Source organism: Nyctereutes procyonoides, unplaced genomic scaffold, assembly GCF_905146905.1.
Source record: "Nyctereutes procyonoides isolate TBG_1078 unplaced genomic scaffold, NYPRO_anot_genome, whole genome shotgun sequence".
NCBI classification, from domain to species: Eukaryota; Metazoa; Chordata; class Mammalia; order Carnivora; family Canidae; genus Nyctereutes; species Nyctereutes procyonoides.
Window position 1 is genome coordinate 18,152,813 of NW_026575035.1, and position 24,038 is coordinate 18,176,850.

Here is a 24,038-nt window from a genome sequence, read left to right on the forward strand (position 1 = left end):
TGATAACCTGTAACTCCTCTACTAAATTATAAATTCCCATATGCAACTGCCTACTTGAAACCTCTGCTTGAGCCTAGTTAGTAAGCACCTCCCAAATTAATATTTCTGAATCAAAAGTGAGTTTTCTGCCCTAACCTGCTTCTCCCAGTGTTCCTGATCTTCCAACTTCTCAAGCTAAAACTCACATGTCTGTCATTCTCTCAAACCCAATTTCCAATCCATCAGCAAATCCTGTCAGCACTACCCTGAAATCTGTTCTCACTTCCTACTACAACCCTAATTTAAGCCACCATTATGTCTTGCCTGACCAATTGTCCTCGTCTTCTACCACATTTGCCCTATCTAGTCCTCATAGAGAAAACCAGAGTGAGCCTGCTAAAATACACAATATATTATGTCACATCATGCTAAAAAGTCAGGTAACTTCCCATCTTATTCACAGTAAAATTCAAACTCCTTAGTATATTGCTTACAATGCCCTACTTGATCCCTCCTCTAACCAAAGCTCCCACCATTCTTTCACTCACTATACTCCAAACACACTGATCTCTTTTCTGCCCTTCAAACATACAAAGCATACTCCTGCCTCAGGGCCTTTGCACAGGCTATACTCATCTTCCCCAGATGTTTGCATAACTTGCTAGTTCCCTTTACTTTATTCAGGTTTTCTGCTCAGTGTTACCTCCCAAGGAGGCATTCCTTAACAACTTACCCACATTATCACTCTCTATAGTTTACTCTCCCCTCATTCAGTTCTATTTTTCTTCATCACTCACATCATTTAATATTACACACACACACTTTGGTTAGTTGGCTGGTTGCCTCTCTCACTAGAATGTTAGCTTCATGATCACTGCTATGCTCACTGTTGCCTAGAAGAATACTTGGTACAGAATAAGCAGTAAATTTGTTCAAAGTTCTTCAACTGATAAAAATAGATGACAGAAATATCTACCAAAGCAACATGTCCTAAAGAATAGTGAAAAGGTACCAAATGAGTTCTGGAAACACAAACAGCCAAGTGCACTCAAGAAAAATAAAGTAAATGAAAAGTTATGTAATAATCAATTTTATCAAATCTAATAAGGAAGAAGGTATTAACAGGAAAGGTATAGCCTGCTAGGGACCCAAAGGACATTTGTTTAGCCATTTAGCCAGCAAGGTCCAAAGAATGTAAAGGATCAAGGAAAACTCGACCAAGAAGAGGTGCTTTGCTACATGGCAGAGATACAGTGAGCCTGGTTGAAAGTCCTAAATAAAGTAAACCTCAAGGAAATCAACACTCTTTGTTCCTATTGTATTCTCACCAAAGAAGATCTGATTATGAATATGGACTCCTGGGTACATTGACAGCAAAAAGAAGTGACAGTGGAAACTGTAAAAACTATAAGTAACAAAGTTCTTTAAAAAAAAAAAAGATTTTATTTTTTTATTCATGAGAGACATGGGGGGGGGCAGAGACACAGGCAGATGGAAAAGCAGGCTCCCCACAAAGAGCCCGATGTGGGACTCGATCCCAGATCCCAGGATCACGCCAAGCCAAAGGCAGATGCTCAACCACTGAGCCACCCAGGCATCCCAGTAACATAAAGCTGGGAATGACCTCCACAGTCTTCAGACATCCAAGTACATCTTATCAAACTGGGTCAATCCCAAAGAATCTAATCTACTCTGAATGTCAACATGTTGCAGATTTCCAAAGCTAGAAGCCTCTGTGAAGCCCTGTCTGACCCAAACAAAATGCTTTATCTTTGTGCCATAATTCTACCCAGTGCTCTTTACCAGCATTCACTACATGGTGATATGGGCACACGCTTGCCACTTGCTACTAACTACAAGCGAGCTCAGAGGCAAGGAGAAGCTATTGTTCATTTTTACATTCTCAGCATTTATTGTGCATGCATCGGTCACTAAACATGTGATGGATGGATGAAGGGAAGAAGGAAAGAACCAATGACCCCACTAAGACCCAGCCATCCTCCAAGGCCCTCCTGGGCAGCCATGTGCCTTCCTCAACCTAACAGTCTACTGCATAAATAAACTTATTCAGTTACTGAATTCATCACAGTGGACATACCAGCAGGCTATGTGACTCAACAATCTATGGAAGAGTTACTCAGAATTTTCTAGAGGGACAACAGGTGGCAAAACCTGCTCTCCAGTTTTTTTCAGGCCACAACTGTCTCCGCTGTCCTTAAAGCAGCCCTACTCAGCTTCTGACGCACATCAGGGTCTCTAATGAGCTTCTTTGTAGCCGGGACCACGAGGCCCAGTCCAGCAACTTGAGCATCTCTGATTAGATAATATCCGGATGACACTGCTGTGCCGAAGACACTAAGATGCAACACTGGAGTCATACTGACATTCTAGTGCTCTCCAAATCAGGATGAGGACAGGACAAGCCCAGAGAATTCTGAAGAGTTTCTAAGGCCCACGAAGAACTTGAGGGGTCATTTTCCAGTTTCCCAAGGAATGCACCCACTCCAGGAAAATTGACCAGCCTTCTGCTCCTTCTCCTTTTCTCTCTTCCTTTTTACAATTGCTTCTTTTTATCAAAATGCCTTTTATTCATCCCAAAACTTATTACAATACATGGCCCGCTCTTGGGTATAAAAACCTCTGGGGCACCAATCAAATGGTGATTTGAGAACGCCTTTCTCTGGAGGAGGTGTAAAGAAAGGGCACAAATGCCCACTTAGTGAAATGATGGTGACACAGGCATTTAAAAATATATATACATATAATATTATGTATTATATGTACATATATAAAATATGCCACACAAAATTTCTTTTAGGATCTGATGCCAGGGAAAAAACCATCCTTCTGAGAAGAAAAAAATTTAATACATTTATTTAATGCATTTATTCTCACTGAAAAACAAAAACAGAATTTTTAAAAAATTTTAAAAATTCTTTTAGGGGACAAAAAAGTTTAAGTACTACTGCTCTACCAAATATGACTAGAACTGCACTGTCGAATATGGTAGTAGCCAGCCAAATGTGGCTATTTGAGTTTAAAGTTGGTTCAGATTAAATAAAATTTAAAATTTGGTTGCTTGGTCACACTAACCACATTTAAGTCTTCACGACCACAAGTGCTTACACATCTCGTCACAATGGCACTACAGAGAACATTTCCATCATACCAGAAAACTCCACTGGCTAGAGCTACTCTGGGATTCTGATCAACTGTTTAATAAAGGGCTGAAATCCTTTCTAGGGAAAATGCTGGATCTGCCTACAATCATTTTTATGATCCCAAGCACCATGAGAAGGTGAGAGGGCTTCAACCAGGTAACAACACATTAGGACTTCAACTTTCAAAACAGAATGTTCACCCTACAACTCTCACTCATCCGGTTTCCAAAGAAGGTTCTACTCTCCACTAATAGGATAGAAAGCTAGTACTTTGGCCTCTTTTTAAAATTATCATTGAGTTAAGTTTTACATAACATAAAAGACATAAACCATAAAGTAAACAGTGCAGTGGCATTTAATATAGTCACAATAATTTAGACTCTTGATGACCTGAAGAATCTGTCAAATTATCTTCTATCAAGGTTCTATGCATGACGTAATTAAAAGCAAACAAAAATCTAGGGGAGATTGCCCAAGATATGCAACCCATACACGTCAGGCATCTCAGGTCCACTTAAGTTACCAAGCAGGATCTCTGAGGTACACTGTGTGGGTCAGATCAACGTAACCCTCACAAGACAGCTGTCACCATGTAGCCCTGATTGTCACTCTCAGATGGGATTGTCAAGGGGGCATGGAAGAAACTATCATGAGGGGAAAAAATAACTACTTCTACATTTGTTATAAAACTACCCCTAAAAAAGTATCTGTGACACCAGTCAATACCTCCTACATATATAAAATATGCCACACAAAATTTCTTTTAGGATCTGATGCCAGGAAAAAACCATCTTTCTGAGAAGAAAAAAAATATTTCCTTCCTTTTTATGAGAATTATACATCTTTGTATGCTCACTAGGAAGTTCAGAATAAAACATGATGCTCAGTTCAGGCAACCAAGGCTATCATTAGCATATTTCCTTGTCCTTATATTTCCAGGACCCAACTTCCTATCTCTACTTCATTCACACACACACTCACACACTCTCGTTCTCTCTCAATCTCCACTCCTCCCCCACCAATCCTTTTTGGAAAACCATCAACTAAGGAGTAATATGCAGCTTTCTATTATTCCACTTACCCTCTGCCACTAATACATTATAAAATTCGAAGACAACAAGATCATACTTAGCATAGGACTAACTAATTTACCCTAAAGTAACATCTTGTAACAGCTAATGGTTTTCTGCTTGTCTTCAATGCTAAACAGGCACTAGCACCTTCTGATCAAAACAGATTCACACAGGGGTACCTGGCTGCCTCAGTCAGTAGAGCATGCAACTCTCGAACTCAGGGTCATGAGTTCGAGCCCCATAATGGGGGTAGAGATTATTTAAAAAAAAAAAAAAAGATATACACCCACCTCGAAATATGAAAAGTGCAGCTTAGGAGACCAATAAGCCAGATACTGCTGTCAGCCATGAGCACCTGAGAAAATACTTTGAAGTTTTTCTTCCAAGAATGAGGAGACTGAATTCAATATCAAATTGTGAGAAATCTTTTTCAAGGGCAAAAAAAAAAAAAAACAAAAAACAAAAAAAAACACTAATTTCATCAACTGTGATAGCTTTTAACTTATTTTAACTTATGAAACCAAATAACAAATTTTCATTTTTTAAAAAAGATTTTATTTATTTGAGAGATAGAGAGAGAGTGAGAGAGAGAGAGAGAGAGAGAATGCACAAGTGGGCAGGAGGTGGGGGGGAGAGGGAGAAGTAGGCTCCCCACTGAGCAGGGAGTCCGATGTGGGGCTCTATCCCAGGACCCTGAGATCATAACCTGAGCTGAAGGCAGACGCTTGACCAACTGAGCCACCCAGGGACCCCAACAAATGTTTCATATAAAACAGTAATGGCTAGGACTTCTTTGTGAAAAAGTTAATAACTTTCTGAAATATTACTTGTACTTTTAAACTAAGAGACTCTGTTCATGCTACTTAAAATAGCATGCAGTGTTTAGCAGCAACTGACTGATAAACAGAAAAGATTTATTCCAAAAATAACAATGTGAGTTGTGTCAGCATTACTGTGTATGAATCACTATATTCTATCACCATCTAGCAGGGCCAAAAGATACAGGGTGCCCATGGCTTTAAGGCCATCTGGTAAGAGGTGACAGATTAAAAGTGTAGGGACACAGATGATTAAAAAAAAAAAAAAAACTTCTCTAGTTCTAGTCGTGCTCTACATCTTACTTTCTGGTAATCTAACATGTCTTGTTTGTTATGGCTGAGATGCACAATATGTATGTCAGTAGCCACATATGGCTAAATTTACATTTACTGAAATAAAAAAAAAAAACTAAAAGCTCAGTCACACAGTCTCATAAGCCTCATTTCAGGTGCCTGACAGTTACCTGTGACAAGTGGCTTCTGTACTGGACAGAGCAAATACAGAACATTCTCGTCATCACAGAACGTTCACAGACAGTACTAGCTTATGCATTTCCTACAAACACATTATTAGTGTGATATCAAAGAACAAATGGCAAAGTTTCTTTTTTTTTTTTGCAAGGTTTCTTTAAAAATAATTAGGAAAGTACTAGATACTTTCTGACAAACTTCAGTATACAATTAAGTATATTTAAGAGGTGTTAAATCTTGAATTAAATGAAATTACTTGGACTGTAACCACTTTACGGTATTTCCTTGATATGAGGAGAGCATTTCATTTCATACATGATTGTGTGTAGATTACAATTCAATAAATTAATATATACAGACATTATACACGGTATTTGGTAAACACATATCTGATGGACATTTGATAATACCTAACAGGTTTCCCATGCTTTTTTTAATTCCACTCTTCAATATTTTTATAAAAAGGAAAAAACTATAGTGTATGAAGTTTGAAGATGAAAAGCAAAAAAGGGTCCTTTTCGTTATATTCAAATGGAAGAAAGATATGTGATCTTCCCTAAATACACCAGTCTTCTATCTAGCTCTAAAATTCTATAGCTCTCCTTTCACAAAGATGGCACAGAAGGCGAAGAAGGAAGCCCCTGCCCCTCCCAAAGCCGAAGCCAAAGCAAAGGCTTTGAAAGCTAAGAAAGTGGTGCTGAAAAAAAAAAAAAAAAAGTGGTACTGAAAGGCATGCACAGTCACAAAAAAAAAAAAAAGATCCGCATGTCACCTACATTCTGACAACCCAAGACCCTGCGTCTCTGAAGGCAGTCCAAATATCCTTGAAAGAGCGCCCCCAGGAGAAACAAGCTTGATCACTATGCCATCATCAAGTTCCCCTTAACTACTGAGTCAGCAATGAAGAAAATAGAAGACAACAACACACTTGTGTTCATCGTGGATGTCAAGGCCAATAAGCACCAGATCAAACAGGCTGTGAAGAAGCTCTATGACATTGATGCGGCCAAGGTCAACACCTTGATCAGGCCTGATAGAGAGAAGAAAGCATATGTTCGACTGGCTCCTAACTATGATGCTTTGGATGTTGCCAACAAAATTGGGATCATCTAAACTGAGTCCAGCTGGCTATAAATCTAAATATAAATTTTTTCACCATAAAAAAATAAAATAAAATAATAAAATAAAAAATAAAATTCTATAGCTCTGAATAGGCACTTTTGGGGTTCCTGGGTAGTTCAGTCAGCCAACTCTTGGTTAAGTGGCCAACTCTTGGCTTCAGCTCAGGTCATGATCACAGGGTCCTGGGATCGAGCCCTGAGTCAGGCTTCAAGTTCAGTAGGGAGTCTGCTAGTAGATTTTCTCTCTCTCTCTATCTCTCTCCCTCTGACCCTCCCCCTGCACAGACTCTCTCTCTTTAAAATAAGTAAATAAATCTTTTAAAAATCAAAATGGTAATAGTATTGAGTTACACAAAAAAATGTTTCCAAAATTGTAAAACCTCACATATGAAAAAATCTGAATCACCTTCTTTGGCCACTTTTAAAAATGTAGCTGCTGCATCAAATTGCAAGGATACTTCTTATTTTCCTTTTGTGACCATCTCACTTTGAAACATAAAGTTACATTTTATAGGAAAACAAACAGATTAGATAAAGAAACATTGAAAAGATCGTAAGTGGTATGGCCCTCACAAACCAACTGGGAAGAAACTAAACACTGAGAAAGAGGATATTTTATATATAGTACCCCACTTCCTAGAGAGTAAATAAAAAGAAATGCAGCAGTGTGATAGCAATTTTGCCCCCTCCCAACAAAAATATTATGAATTCTTGTTTGCTTTATAGGGATTCTGATAAACTGATTTTTTTTAAAGATTTTATTTATTTATTCATGACACACACACACACACACACACACACACACACAGAGGCAGAGACACAGGCAGAGGGAGAAGCAGGCTCCATGCAGGGAGCCCGACGTGAGACTCGATCCCGGAATTCCAGGATCACATCCCTGGCTGAAGGCAGGCACCAAACCGCTGAGCCACCCGGGCTGCCCTGATAAACTGATTTTTAAGACACTGGTATATAATGCTCAGTTTCACAAAATAAGGGAAAGTTTTTCTACTTTCAGGTGAAAAGTGGAAGTGGGGAAGAAATTCCAAGAGCTCATTTCAATAAACCACATTAGCAGTAATTGTAATAAAATACTTAACTTTTATCAGAGACTTATCACATGCCACACACTGTGCTAAAAAATTGACAGCCACTGTCTCATTTAACGCCCATAGTGATCTGGAGCAAGTGATACTTGTCATCCTCGGGAAACAAGTTTAGGGAGGACACTAAGTACCCAATTTCCTGACTAGGCAAAAAACTGGAAGAGGGAGATTCAGATGCAGTTCCCGTGCAGGTGGAGCCCATGAGCCCACGGTCTCCACCAGTCTGCACTCCTGACTTGCCAGCATCCTCTCCAGCAGCACTGACAGGCAGTGCCCTGGCCAACCCCCCAGCATATGGCCCACTAGACAGAAGTAGTGTTTTTTAAAAAATGACACGGGAAACCCTAAATGAAGTAAACTGACAACTTTTCCCATTACCTCAGTCTTGGAATCAAATTTATATTTAATATGAAATATTACTCTAGCATCCATTTAAAGGATTCTCAGGGGATCCCTGGGTGGCGCAGTTGGTTGAGCTTCTGACTCTCAGTTTCAGCTGGGGTTGTGGGATCAGGCCCTGTGTCAGGTTCCACACTTGGCTGGGAGTCTGCTTGGGATTCCTCCCCGCTGCCCTTCATCCCCACACTTCCCCACTTTCTCGCTCTCTCTCTCTCTCAAATAAAGTCTTTTCAAAAAAAAGGATTCTCACTTAAGTCTTCAGTGAGGGAAACTTACTAAAACTGATCTTGTGATCTGGCTTATTTTTTGCTCTATGACTGCCTGGTCTCTTAGTTTTTTGTTCTGTTTTGCCTGTTCCCTTCACTAATGATACCCTAGCTTAGAGACTTATTTATACATAAATACTGATTTTTAACTTTCTTGCAAACACTAAAGCTGTGAGCTTTAAGCTCAGCTCTAAGGACATACCTTTTCCAAAATCAGGCTCTGGAGTATTTCTTTCCTTCAGTTGTCTTCTACCATTGTTTCAAAGTAAGAGGAACACCTGACTGAATCAGAAGGCAAGATATAGGGCAGCCCTGGTGGCCCAGAAGTTTTAGCTCTGCCTTCAGCCCAAGGCATGATTCTGGAGACCTGGGATCAAGTCCCGTGTCGGGCTCCCTGCATGGAGCCTGCTTCTCCCTCTGCCTGTGTCTCTGCCTCTGTTTGTGTGTGTGTGTGTGTGTGTGTCTCATGAATAAATAAACACAATCTTTAAAAAAAAATAAAAGAAAGAAAGAAGGTGAGATATATTAGACATTGAACACCAGTGCTGCTTTCGCATCTGACCCCAGAATGGGGGGAGATCGTATGCTTCATTAACAGTCCCCATTATTTAGGGGAATACAGCTAAGGTGAAAAGGGGAAGCATCCAGAGGAATAGCTGATAAAAATGAAATACTACTTAACTCCTTCTAAATCATCAAACTTTTTCCCTAAAGAACTCTCACTTGTCTCCTTTAATCCACGGTATGCCTCCATACATTTCAACAGCTCTCCTTTGTGAAAATGTCTTTGCAATATTTGAGCAGCCAGAAATGGAGTTAGCTTAGTAATGGACCAATTTAAAGCAACGTCAGCACATCCTACTTGGTGATTGCCCCAGTTCCACTTCTGCCTGTGGTTACTGACAGATTATCTGTAGATTTACAGCTATGAATACAGAGAACGGAGAGTAACATTAAAATGTCAAGACTGAGGTAAATTCTCCATTAGTCGCCACTGTCCATTTCTGTCAACCTCCACAGTGGTATTAAAGTTTAGCCATCTCTTCACACTGACATTTTGAGGTGGTTGTAACACTAACAGTGAAAACAAACACATCATAACTGAATAATCCCACTATTTCATGACTGCTTTTTTTAAGTTAAAGAGAACATTTGTGCTATAAGAATCAAAGAAGCAAAAAAAAAGAATCAAAGAAGCATGACCTAAAAATTGAACTTTAATTCCAGATATTCCTATAGCCAGTAAGAACTTTAAATCTATGCACGGCCCCTTCATTAAAAAGTTCAGAAATATGACTTTAAAGTTTCAGAGAAAGGATGATCTAAAAGTCCTTGCCTATTCACTAACTGAGAAATCCACCCTGCAGTGTTCTCAGCCCTCTCTGATAAGCAAGAAGCAGGGACTTTACAGCCCACCAAATGGCTAAGGGAGGAATTCCCACCCCAAAGCTCCAAACCTGCTCTGGCCTGCCATTAACAAACAGGGTGGGTAACAGGCTGAGTTAGACCACCACTCAAGAAAATCTCAGCAAGGCTTCCAACATCGCTGTTTGCCCCTCCTCCTCTGCCCATGCCCAAAACAAACAAAATGACTCTCAGATTAATCCCTTTTATTTCAAATTAAAGCAATTTTTTTTTTTTGGCCTTCACAGTTAGTGTTAAGGTCTAAGAATTCTCCTAAAATTGGTGGTAATAATTACTTAGAATTAAATTAAACATAGAAGACAGTGGAGGAGAACAGGCCAAACACACAATAAAGCAGAACAGACACATGCTCTTCATTAAGAGGAATCAAAATAGCATGTTTCTTTTAAATAACTGGTTCGGTGATGATTTTAATGCAATCACTAAAATAAGACAGAGGGAGGAGCACCTGGGAGGCTCAGTCAATGTTAAGTGTCTGACTCTTGGTTTCAGCTCAGGTCATGATCTCAAAGTTGTGAGATCAAGATCAAGCCCCACAAAGGGCTCCATGTTCAGCAGGGACCCTGCTTGTCCCTCTCCCTCAGGGCCCCCTGTCCCTCCTTGCTCCTTTTGCATGTGCATGTGCATGCTCATGCTTCCTCTCCCTCTCCCCCTCCCTCCCTCAAAACAATCCATCCATCCACCCATCCTTTAAAATAAGACATAAGGCCTTCTGGCCTTACTTGGTCCTCTCTCACTATCCAATCCAAAGCGGGAAAATGAGTGTCTATGTATCTATGTTGACTTTTGACTTTTTAAAATGGTGCCAGCTCCTTGGCATTTGGCCAGCTTCCTCTAACTTCTCCACTGGCACCACTCCTAGTGTCATGCCCCAGTCCCTAGAAGGCTCTCCTATGTTTCTCACACTAAGCAAAAGAAAAAAAAAAAGTGAAACCTCATTCATGGTGATGCACCATCACCTACTAAAGTTTTGCAAGGCAAAAGCACACGTTTGCTGCTGACTTCCTTCACCGATAAAGGAACTATATTCGGTGACAAAGGAAGAGTGAGGGCCCTCTCTCCATGGTTATTTAGAGATTACCTATAGATTGACAGCTATAACTACAGCAAATGGAGAATAATATTAAGGTGCCAAGTTGAAGGTAAATTCTCCAAGTTAGGTCTAGCAATGCTTTTCCCCTAATTGTCTCCCTGACCCACTCCCCAATTTTCCTTCCCCAGCCAACTATTGCTCTACAGTGCCAGAGATGGTGTCCTGAGTGATTATAAAAATGAAGAAGAAAAAAGCAGTAGAGAAGAAAAAGGTGAAAGGAAAAGGAAGGAGGGGGAAAGCATAAGAGTAAAGACGAGGGCTTTCTCCTTTAACCCTGGAGTACCAATTTCATAATAAGCATTAGTGATGGAGAGGCAAGGAGAGATCCGGAGTTGGGGGGAGAGGAAATAACTACTAAGAGTATCCAAAAACCACTTGAAACTAAAATCTTGGAAATGGTTATAATCCACCTTTCAGACAAACTCACTATTTTTTACTACAAGAAAGTAGAAAGACATTCAAGACAGCCTTCTTTGAAATCAAAACAAATGGAATTTCACTTAGATTATCTATCTTTTCATGAGCTGACGAGGATACCACACACACGCACATGCATGCACACACTACGTGTAGTGTTATTACCTAAAAAAAAAAACGCTACTACTTTCCCAACCTTACAACCTTAGACCTGTGTTGAAGTTTACTGTCATAATTAAAGAGTTTAAAATTTACTTACATGTGCACAGATTTATTTATACTTGGAGTTGTTTTCAAAAAGAATTTGAGGGACGCCTGGTTGGCTCAGTGGTTAAGTGTCTGCCTTTGGCCCAGGGCGTGATCTTGGAGTCCCAGGATCGAGTCCCACATCGGGCTCCCTGCATAGGGCCTGCTTCTCCCTCTGCCTATCTCTGCCTCTCTCTGTGTCTCTCATGAATAAATAAATAAATAAAATCTTTAAAAAAAATAATAATAATTTGAAGCAACTACTATTCAGAGTCCGGCCCTGTGCTCTTCAACATGGCAGCTGCCAGCCACATTGGGCTCCTGGTCCGCCTTCTATGGAGATGCAAGTGCTGACTGAATGCAATGAGAAGTGTGTGTAAAATGCCAATCAGATTTTAAGTAATTGTGTAAAATATCTAATTAGTAATTTTTTACTGATCATGTGTTGGAATAATATCTTATATATACTGACTTAATTAAATATATTATTAACTTTTTAAAAAGATTTTATTTATTTATTCATGAGAGAGAGACACAGGCAGAGGGAGAAGCAGGCTCCCTGCAGGGAGCCTGATGTGGGACTCGATCCCAGACACCAGGACCATGCCCTGAGCCAAAGGCAGACGCTCAACTGCTAAGCCACCCAGGCTTCCCAATATGTTACTAAAATTAATTTTACCAGGTTTTTTTTTTAAAGTAACTATTAAAAAATTTAAAATAACACATGTGGCTTACACCTGCAACTCCCACTACATTTCAATTGGACAGGACTGGTCTAGAACAGAGTTGGTACCCGAAGAAATGACAGCAAGGAGATTATACACCTAAATAGCAAAATCCCCTGTCCATCTCAGTGAAGGCCTTTATTTCCTCCCTGCCTTGTCCCACATCGCCAATCTCTTCCTTCATGTAGCGCTTAGCACATAACAACATAAATATTTCTTTAATGGAGTTGAATGAAAACAACAAGATCCAAGATTAAAATGCAATACCCAAAAGTGGCTTCTTAAACGTTAAGAAATTTCACTGGCTGCTTAGGACACTGAGCCGATGGTTAATATCCAGGTTTCAAAAGTAAATCAAAAAACTAACACCTTGTTACCTGCAATATTTTTGATACAGAAAACAATACTCTTTTACAAAATGAAGCCACTAGGAGACAAGGCTACCATTTAGTATGCGGCTCACTTCACGCCTTCAGACGGTGGGGTGAAAGGACAGATAGGGCAGAATTTTTTCCTTTGCTTGACTCTACACTCGGTATTTTCCATTTCAACCCACTGAATCTCTGACCTCTGAGATAAACCACCTGTGCTGAGGGAAGACGCAGGGAGGCTCTCATTAAGCTGTAGCATATAGAAATTGTGACAGAAGAAACACCTAACAGTCTTCACTGAACAACAAGAAGCCGCTGAGAGCACCAGATCACCCAGCAAAGTCAAGGGCAGTCAAGGACAGATGGCTTGCTGTAACCAAAGGGTATCATGAAGAAATAACCAGCAGGCCACCAGCACATGGGGAAAGAGGCGACTCCCCTGACTTCCCTTCCCTCTGTGAGAATGGTGGGGCAGCCTGTTCCATCAAGGTCTTAGCTATGGGTGTCTGTTCTCTGAACGTGGTACACTTAGAAGAGCCCCTGAATGACACTTAGGTTGAAGCTGGGTTCTCCCCATCTCTATCAGATATCTGTGGGGGTATGAAAGTGTAAGTATGTCATGTCAAAAGTAATATTCATAGAGATACATGTATTCGCTATTAAAAAGGCCCCTTTCTCTACTTCTGATCACAATTTGCATAAGTGAGGCTTGAGATGCATGGCCACATTTTCCATAAAGTTTATTTAGTAGTTGCCAATTACCCTGCTCATGTCTGGAATTCTGTATTTACTGGGTGAACTGAAAGAATTTCAGTAGAATATTCACTCTACTTGAAACTTAACAGGAAAAGGTTTTCCCAGAAAAGCTGTTTTTTAAAGATATTTATAAGATGTCATGGAAAGACAGAGAACTGGAAAAGTTACAACCACTGATTCTTCTAGGTGTTTTTCTTTTCTTTTTTTTTTTTTTAATCTCCTGGGGAAAAAAATAGGACACCAAAATTATTACGCATCACCTCAATCTTAGAGTCCCTTAATTTTTTCTGCTTCTGTTTCCTTCATCATGATGGTCTTTCAGGCCCAAGTTAATGAAAAGGGTACAAATATATTCAAAATATACTTATTCTAAGGATACAAGACTGCAGATTCTAAATTCCACCAAAAGTTACCCCCATCCCAGAGCAAAATCTGTAAACGGAGATACCTGTGTCTTGTGTAGTAGAACTTATTCAGAAACTCAGGGATTTGCCTATGACTTGACAATCTATTTAACCAGTCTTTTTTAGATAAGCTCTTCAAATGAACAAAACGATGTTCTAGCTGGTTCTCACCCACAGCCACTGTGCACTGATCAACATTCCATTCTATGCTGTCTTCCCACTCCTTGGGTGCTGCAGAGCAACCCAATGGTGCTGTGTCCCTGCCAAAAACCTCCCAGTGCACCCCATGGACACAGAACCTGCCCACAAGAAGACCACACAGCTTCCTCTCTCATACCCCAACCTCTACACCTCTCAACAACACTGAAGTTCATTCGGGGGCCATGGGGCTCTGGTCTTTGGACTCAATTCCTCAGCCTTAAACTCCTCTCTCTCCCCCTTTCACCCAACTTCCTCTCAACCTGGGCAGATCCTTCACACCTCAGTGAAGCCATCTCTTCCCCCAGCTCAAACTCAGAGACACCAACTTCACCCCCACAAGAGTGTATCGGAAACTATTTCCAAACCACACAGTGCTTATTCCTGGGCTGTGCTTTCCTTGGCAGATGCATGCCTGCACCATACACCCCCGACTCCCCTCCCACCGCCGCCCCAAACAAGCTGTCTCTATCTCTCCCAAAGAGTAGCATTATTGGGAGCCTCGGTATCTGGTAACTGTTCCCTAAAACCATGAAAACAAAGGCAAACAATTCCAACAATAGTTAACATTGAAGTGCTTTATTTTTTAAACCTTTCAACAAGCAATTCTGAGCATTGGCCCAATGATAACATAATGTTTTGGAGTCCTCACCATGTATCTGACACCATGTTAAATGTTAAAAGATATTATTGGTAATTTCGCTATGCCTCTAACCAGTGAGGTAAACTCTCATTTTATTTATTTTTTAGATTTTATTTATTTATTTTACACAGAGAGAGAGCAAGAGAGCGAGCAGAGGGATGAGGAGAGAAAGAGAATCTGAAGCAAACTCTGCACTGCACACAGAGTCCAACACAGGGCTCGATCTCAGGACCCTGAGATCATGTTCTGAACCAAAGTTAAGAGTTGGATGCTCAACCAAGTCACCCAGGCACCCCAGTCTACCTTCATTTTAGAGAGAAAAAAAAATTGAGGCCCTGAGCTTAAGTCACCTGGCCAAGGTCACAGGGCCAGCAGTTGGTGGTGTTTCCACTCAAAAGCTGCAAACTCCAAAGCCTGCACACTTCCCCTTCATGCCGGTGGCTCTGACAGTGGGACTGGGGCCCTGGGTTCTATGAGATGTAATCTGTCTCTCTCGCTCTCATTCTCTCTAAACATATGTGGACTTTTCCAAAGACTCATAACTTCCCTGCAGGCTGTATGAGTGGCAAATGTTAGAATCCAACATTTCAAAAAATGTAAAACGATGTCTTTTTTTTTTTTTTTTTGGTTCTGGAATATAGTTATTTTTCATTTTAAAATGCTACTGATGTTAACACACAATAGTTTATTATTTTTAAAATTTATTTATTCATTTGTTTTTAACTAATCTCTACAGTGACGTGGGACTTGAACTCACGTCCCCATGATCAAGAGTTTGCAGACTCTTGCTACTTATCTACCTCGGTTTATTATTTTTAAATGATCAACAAATAAATATTTCAAACTGTCCTCAGTTTAAATTTCTAAGACAATAAATATCAACATATAAACCCATGTAAACGAAAGATCTTTGGAGTCCTCAATAATTTTTAAGCATGTAAATGGGTCTGAAATGAAAAGGATCAGGAATCAATGTCCTTCCTTATCAGCTATTTAAAAGAAATACAGGATCTTTTTCTTCCCCTGTAAACTTCATCAAATAATCAGGATAGTCTGGACCTAACGCTAAAGAATGTGCCCACACTCCACAATGAACACTGTGGTCCAATGAACTCTGGCCTTTCTAACATTTTCCTTTGTTGACTCTTCAATAAAAAGTTAAAACCTCTTTAAAAAAAAAAAAAAAGAACCTCTTTAAAGATAACTATGTGTGTTATATAATTTGGAAAATATCTGTTTAGAGCCCACGAGACATTTAAAAAGCGTAACATACTTTTAAAAAGTGACTCAAGGGATCCCTGGGTGGCGCAGGGGTTTGGCGCCTGCCTTTGGCCCAGGGCGTGATCCTGGAGACCTGGGATCGAATCCCATGTCAAGCTCCCGGTGCATGGAGCCTGCTTCTCCCTCTGCCTATGTCTCTGCCTCTCTTTCTCTCTCTGTGTGACTATCATAAATAAATAAAAATTAAAAAAAAAAGTGACTCAGGATAAAACCAACAAGCCTATATGATTGTGATTAACTCAGCAAATCACATCAATATTTCAACCCGATCGGGCAGTTTCCCTGCTACACAGCACGGTTTTGAACCACCATTCTATCATATACAAAATGCAAAATAATTTTAGTAGTTCTAAAGCAAAATATAATTAGATAGATATATTTCCTAGAGTGAGTCATTCACAGGGAGAGGTTTTTTAGGATTACGTGATAGCATTTTGAATTACTCACATCATTATCCTCATCACACCTGTCAACATGGGCTAAAGAAGGGGAAATATTTGCACAAATCAAATTTAATGTTTCATAACTAAGGCTATAATCATATTTCACCTGTTCCTTAAAAATAAAAAAGTAATTTTACATTGTATTTACATGTGAAATGATGTAATGATAAAGCAAGGTCTGTATCGCAGGAGATGAGAACTACAGCCTGAAGAACTAACAGGAGTACACACCACGGACTGCCACTATACTAGGCACTAGATATATGTTAAGTTCAACGCCTTTTGCAATAGGGTACTTACTATCTTTCCTATTTTACTGACGAACAATCTGAGGGTCAGAGAAGTTAACCTGTCTGAGGTCGCCAAGCTAGTTAAGAGTAGCAGAGCTGAAATTTGGACTTTTTTTTTTTTGACTGTAGTCTATGCTTTTCCCAAGATTTTACACCTCCCTAGTATAATTTTCAGAAGTGAGTGCTTCAAAATCTGAAGAGGATGCAAAGTTATGCAGAAGGAAAAAGGCAAATGCCATGAACAAAAAATGTTAAGGGCAACGAAACTTAAATAAAAACACTTCAAATGTACGTGTTTACAGTTCTAAGTCTGTCTATAAAGGCGGACTCAAGAAGGTGACCTAGAGGCAAGGGAACTGCACCTCAGGTCCCCTAGAGTCTAGCACATATACAACCCTCCAGTGTACAGTGACTCCAATGCCACACACTTGTAGTCATCCTCTGAAATGGCTATTGAGATGTTTTATGCTCTTGAAACTAGGGAAAGGGTGATGAGAGCAACGATTCTCACCCAGAGAGTACATTACAACCACAGGGTAGCTCCTTCAAATGGGTGCTTGCATTTAGCAAAGTGAGAAGATGCCGGAACAAGGAGAAGTCAGAATTGCTGCTCTGGAAAGGTCCCTGGGCCAATAAGATCCTTTCCAAGAAGCAAGTAAAGAGTAATTCTTGGAAACCAAGTCACACTCATTTCTGCCCTCAAGGTCCCCCAGCCTGAATGGCTCAGGGACAGCACTTTCCGGGGCACCTGGCCTGGAGATTGATATAAGAGAAAACAAATACACAGGGCTTGATGCCATTCATTCCTCTGCACTCCTCTTCCCCCAGGGCCTCTGTTCCCAGCCTCCTGTCAGGCTAAGCTCTCTCACCTCCCCCTTCCCTTGGTCTGGGAACCACTGGGCTCCAAAGCCCTTTCCCATGGGCTGCAGGTCGAGCTTCAGCTCCTAGAGGCGACAGGGAACAGCTCTCTCCCGGACAGCTCCCACTGACCTTGGGACTCCTGCTGAGAATATCCAAGTGTGCCAGACCTCGGAGGACAGCTTCCCCAAAACCCCCACATGTCCTCGTGTCCTAGGTCCCCGAGAGACTTTCTTGATCCCCACTTTCCCGTTCCCACCATGGCTGAGGCTTCTGAGTCTCTGTTCTAGATGCCTCTCCACGTGGGCTACCCCAACACAGATTTGTTTCCTGACCAAACCTTTCTACTTTCACATTGCTTTAATCCCTCCTTGTTTCCACTCCCCAATCCCTGGTCCAAACTGTCCTTACAGGCCTGGACCACAGGCTCACAGTTCAACTTCTGGTCTCCCAGCCATGCTGTGGACTGTCTAATCAACATCCCAAGCTCCCCACAGAAGCCTGTCTACATTCCTTAAAAGAAAATACAAGACCTCCACCAACTGGCCTGCCCTGCAGCAAGCTCAAGGTCCCATACCCCATTTACTAAGTCATCCCCAAACCAGAAATGCTGTCCCCAGTTCACTTTTCCTGGCTAACTCCTAGGCAAGAGCCAAGCACCCACATTCCCAGGTATTTCCTGTCTTTGGACACCTGTTGCATAAGCACGTGTGGTCTTCCACTGTGCTTTTCTTTCCACACGTTGGTCATGTTTTCCCATACTGATTATAAGTTCATTAAGAATAGCTCTAAAATCACCTCCTGTGCCATCCGAACTCAAGTTGCAATCATGGTGGAAGATCAATACCTATTTTTGAACAGCACTCAGAATTATCTGTACATATATTCATTTATTTTTCCTGGATCTACAGCACAAACACCAATGTTTATAATGGAAAGACATCTTTGTGAATACAAGAGCTTTGAAACTTACATGTCCACTTACAGACTCGTTAGGATAACAAAAATCCCAGATTATAGAAAGGTAGACTCCTGTAGCGGTGCCGGGTACCCGAATCTCTTAGAGACCAAACACTTTCTGCAGGTTAACATTGACTCTGATTTTCTACACTGCAATTTAAGTTCACACTAGCATTCAACAGCTGGTAAAATAAGTATTACAGAAGAACACATTGTGAAGCTTCCCAAGGAAAAAAAATCATAATTTTCTAAAAGAGGTAAGAGGAACTGCCACAAACAGAAAATGTTGCTGAAAACCAAGTTTCACTGTATTTTTAAGCCAGAGAGAGAAGAGAGATAGAGAAAGAAGAGGAGCCCAATGTCCATGTCCCTGTTGGCAGTGACAGCTCTTGCAGGCAGGCAGGGACCCAGGTTTAGTTACCCATGACACATCCGCAACACTGAGCATGAAGCCTGGGGTAGAAGAATTCAAGGCTTTTTGAATATGTGAATAAATGCAGAAGCCAATAAGTGAAAGAGAAATAGAGGGGGAAAAATGAGATTCCAGGGCAGCGTACAATATAAAAATTAAGGAACTCATAACGAAAAAGCTCTGCATGAAACTCAAAGGAAAAACCTCTTTAAGTTTACCGTGTTGCACTTTGCACTGCAAGGCAGGCCGGATTCGGGTTCCCTTACCTGAGGCACAGGCACTTTCTGCGGGGTGTTCTGGGGTGATGGGTGGAGCTGTGCCCAAGGCTGGTGATGCGGGTGTGGGGGCGAAGACTGGTGGTGCAAGCCTGGGTGGGGCTGCATCGGAGGGCAGGTCGGCAACTGCTGGAAAGACGGCTGCTGGCCAGGATGCTGTTGGCCAGGAAGCAGTCGCTCCTGGATTGCTTGGGGATCTGCAAGGCCAACACCGGGACAACCATTTGGTCTCATGTGCCCGGCCAACTCCCTCGGTGCTGAGGACATGCCCATGAACGGACGAGACTGCTGCATGTTTCTGGGGCCCATATTCCTCTGTCCGATTCCCATGGCACCTGGGGGCTGGTGAGACGGCTGAGGGTGGGGCATATTTGGATAACTGCCAACTTCCATGGGTATCCCAGCACTTCCAGGCCTGACCTGCGGAGGAGGAGTACCTGCCGGGTTACTCATTGCTTTCATGGGTGACATGGGAGGTGGAGAGGCGTAAGTTCCCTGAGGCTGTGAAGGATGCATAGTTTGTGTGTTCATTTGGTTAAGTGAGCCGCTGGGGTGGATGGGCTGCTGGTGCATTAGTCCTTGACCACTGTTTGACGGGAATCCTACAGCATTGGGATATCTTGGTACGGACTGACTCATTGGAGGATTATTTGTAAGGCCTAAATTTTGATTCATCCCTGTATTGTTAACTAATCCCTGATTTAGGTTACTGTAAGGATATCGAGAATACTGCCCTGAGTTGTTCATAGTAGGTGAGGGGACTGTCTGGCTCCGAGAGCTAAAGTTAAGGGTCTGTGGCCGAACAGCCCCTTGCTGAGGAGGATTAGGGGAGAATCTGGGACTGTGAGCCACGGATTCTCCATGGAGAGCAGTAGGGGGGTGGTGGTGGAACTGTGGCACCGAGTGACGCAGGGAAGGTGCCATGCTGGGACTCTGTTGGGGCACGTGGGACAAGTGGCCAGGGCCTGAGGTGGCGATGAAAGGACTTCCCTGATTGAGGCCCTCCTGGCCCGGGGAAAACTGGCTCATCCTCTGCTGTGGCTGACCATGCTGCTGCATGGAAAAATCCCCACGTGCCATGTAGCTGCCCATCTGCTGCATGTGCTGAGGGTGGCCCTGTGCAGGAGGCCCCGACGGAGTGGGCTGGGGCGGCTGTGGCTGTGGCTGCTGCTGGTAGGGGGCCCGTATCTGGTCTGGCACCTGCACAGCCCGGGGGCCCCACATGGAGCCACTGTCCACGAAAGACTGCCCGTGCCTTTCGTTCTGCATGCCAGGGTAGACTCCCATCTGACTGCCGCCACTGCCACCATGGGGGACCTGAGGGACGGGGGGGCCATGATACTGCGAGTGGGGAGACGCAAGCCCGTTCCCAGGGGCGCTGCTCATCATTCTATTCGGCTGATCCATCAGATGCATCTTTTGCTGTTCGTACTGATTATAGTGATCAAAATGGGTCAACTTTGTTTGATTTTGATTAGTGGAGGGATGATGAAGGGATGGCTGCAAGGAGGCGAAGCCCTGGTCTATCGGCATCTGCTGACCCATGGGGTTCACTGGATTTTCTGGGTAACCACATTCTCCGAGGCCTTCAAGGCCTTCGCTGAAAATATTCCCATCCTCGCCAAAAAGACTCATCATTCCTGGATCCGCCATCTTCTTCCAACGCGCGGCTCCTCCAAACCACAGCTCAGGAGCTTGTCTGTGCTTCACCTCACTGAGGTGTTTGTCCTCAAAGCCTATAATCCTTGACTAATCTTCTTCACGTCATTCCATATTTCTTTAATTCTCTTGGACCCTGCAGTGTCAGGCAAAGTCTGGATATAGGTCCTAGAAGAGAGCGGGAGGTGGGGGGAGGGGAAGGGAGGGAGGAAAAAAACAAAGAATTAGGAACGAATGATAGGAAACTGCCAGTATTTTACGCATTCAAATTTGGTTTCCATCAACAATACTAATCTAGCCCGCTCGCTGAGCTGTATTTTATAAATCTAGTTCACTTTAAGAGAAACTCATTAGCTTCTACCAGAAGCATTATTATGATCGGTTACTTAGAAAGCAAGCAAAACACTAACCTTAACCTTAAATTAATCCATTCACTACACTTCCTAGCGCTCCATTCTTGGATGGAACAGAACAAAAGAACACAACATGAAGCAGCAGCAGCTGCCACAGCAGGCAAGCAGATGTATGAATATAGCCAAGCAGCCCATCTGCTGAACTAAAGCCCTGGAAATGCTCTGGTTACCAACAGCCCGCCCTTAACCTTATTCCCCTGAGCAGTGTAATCAGATGAGCAGCCGCGGCACCGGGGGCTGTGAAAAGCTCAACTTAGTTAAATTGACTAGAGGATTATACAAATACCAAAATCAGGCATTTCGTACAAATTAGATATTTACGGCCTGCATACAACTATGTAACGGCCACAGAGGCGTCCAACGAGAAAGTGCCCACAACGGTGTTCGAACAAGGGAGAGTCCGTAAGGATGGTGGAAAGCAAAGTCATGAACAGTATAATAGGTTCATAATTCCATTATGTTTCATGGCAGGAGTATATAGGACTTAGAAAGAGACCAGAATAAAAGCTTTCATTCTCCAAGAGGGCGGATTTCACCCATGGCTTTGGGCCCACCACGCCCCCAGACCATGCTGCCGGCCGACAGATCACAGATCATGATTCGCCGGCACATACCAGGCCCTGGTGATGCACCCAGAGTGTGACCACTCAGAGAAACTCTGGACGGGTGCATAGACGCTGGACGATGACCATTCTCGTCAGAAGAAACCAAAAACTTTCCCCAAAACTGGTCAAAACTGAAAACTACTTTTTTTTTTTTTAAGATTTTATTCATTTATTCATAGACACAGAGAGAGAGGCAGAGACACAGGCAGAGGGAAAGGGAGGCTCCATGCAGGGAGCCCGACGTGGGACTCGATCCCGGTCTCCAGGATCACATCCCAGGCTGCAGGCGGCACCAAACTGCTGTGCCACTGGGGCTGCCCTGAAAATTACTTTAATGGAATAAAGCTCCAAATATCCATGCAGGCCTCTGCCCTTGCCTTTGCCTCTTCTGGGACAAGACAGGATGAGAGCCGGTGGGGAGAAAAGCACATCTGTCAGCATCCTGTGTTTATAGCACAAGGTATATACTACTTACTGCTGGGCATTTTGTTCAAACAGTTTCTAACAGATTCTGCACGTCTGATTAAAATCACCAGTTTAAAGAATGCTTCACCAATCAAAACCGGAAAGTGTTTTTGTCGAATGCTAATTAAATCAACAACCTAATAAAGAACTAATTCACATAGGAAAAATGTCCAAAATCTTAAACATCTTTGGAATTTAACTCATTTTTTTCCTCTTTCATGAGCACATGAAGTATTGTGTGATACCACCCAACTGGAAAAGAGCAGTATCTTGAAGAATTTCAAAAGTGATGTTATAAACAGGCTCAGTCATAAATACTGACGCACTTCTCCACCAGCATGGGAACGAACAATGGGCAACCAGCACTGCTGAGAACTTACCAGAAAGAGAGAGAAAACCCAGTCCCTAAGAGAGAGAGAGAAAACCCAGTCCCTGCCTGTCCTACTCTAACATATTCCTAACAAGGGGAGAATTTTGCTTACAGAAAATGTAAACAACATTCCTGTTCACTGTCAGAGCTACAGACATAACACCTGAGAAGGTCTTCAGGTCTGTAGTTTTCAGGTGACAGCTGTCAGCTAAAGTCAAAGGTCTCCTCACTCCGCCGGTAACTGCCATGAATTTTCTGATCGACTTTTCTCCAAAACAGAGGTCAGAAGAGTGAGAATAAGGTGAGCATGAAAGCTATTTTATTTACCGACATGCTGCTTTACTACACAACCACTTTCAAATCCAAAATAAAGACAGGCAGAAATCTTCAGTGCCAAGTGCAACAAATATTTATAAACTGAATTTACTCCTAAACAGCCCAAGCAGTCAGTCTTCATTTATTCCAGACTCATTCTAGCTTTCAAGGAAATAAACACTAGAACGGACTTGGTAATAGCTTAAACTAGCCGTGCAGACTAACCCCTTACCAAAATAACCTTTCAAATTAGCTTAAGGACAGTAATGTCTACTCATATGTACGGACGGCCTTGTTTTTATAGGATAACAGCTTCATCCTCCAGGGTGCCCCGCGTGTCATGGGAGGCAATGCTACTGACTGCATGGGGTTCCCAGCCAGCTCTGGAGGGAAAGCAGTCCAAGGGGAGGGGATGGCCTGGTCCGCTGAGCCCAGAGGCACAGCAGCCTGGGAGCAGCAGCTTCTGAGATGCCCCTTACCTTGTATCAGCTTAAAGGTGGGGCAGAAAGGGGAAAAAGAACTTGCCTACAGGCAGGAGAAGGGACAAAACAGAACACTTACTCAAAGTAATCCTACCTGATGCATAGGCTTCCAGTTAGACAGTCTAAGACTTCATTTCCCAGAAGCAAGAAAAATGACAGCATTACCTGATATCCAGTAAGCGCACCACCCTCCACAACAGAGACCACCATCAGGTGAGCTCCAGGCAGAGGAGTTCAAAAACTATGGTTTTAATGACGCTCCCGCTTGCCTGGGCAGCCACCACGATGCTCCTGCCCCTTTTCTGACCTCAAGACTTGGCTGGCGACTATGCTAGGAATCCATCTGGTAGCTGGATTTCATATTTCTGATCTGAGCTAATCTAATTAATTTATTTTGGTCCTTTTTAATTTGATCAAGTCCATTTGAATACCCACTTTCCCAAGTCACAGCTGCAACCTATAATTTTGTTTCTATCAAAGATATTCATTTAAAACTCCTTTTTGGAGGTTGGCCTCTTCTCTACATTCAGCATCTATATTT

General features: G+C 42.3%; 1 protein-coding gene across 4 annotated transcripts in view; it reads right to left on the reverse strand.

The window, feature by feature from the left end:
* CHD7 (chromodomain helicase DNA binding protein 7) overlaps window positions 1–24,038 on the reverse strand; it is a 192,213-nt gene that overhangs the window by 106,840 nt on the left and 61,335 nt on the right. For all 4 annotated transcript variants that reach the window (XM_055318220.1, XM_055318221.1, XM_055318218.1 and 1 more), the window contains exon 2: window positions 19,180–21,015. In XM_055318220.1, coding sequence (XP_055174195.1) covers window positions 19,180–20,841 — 1,662 coding nt within the window. In that variant the 5' untranslated portion in view covers window positions 20,842–21,015. The remainder of the gene's footprint in view (window positions 1–19,179; window positions 21,016–24,038) is intronic.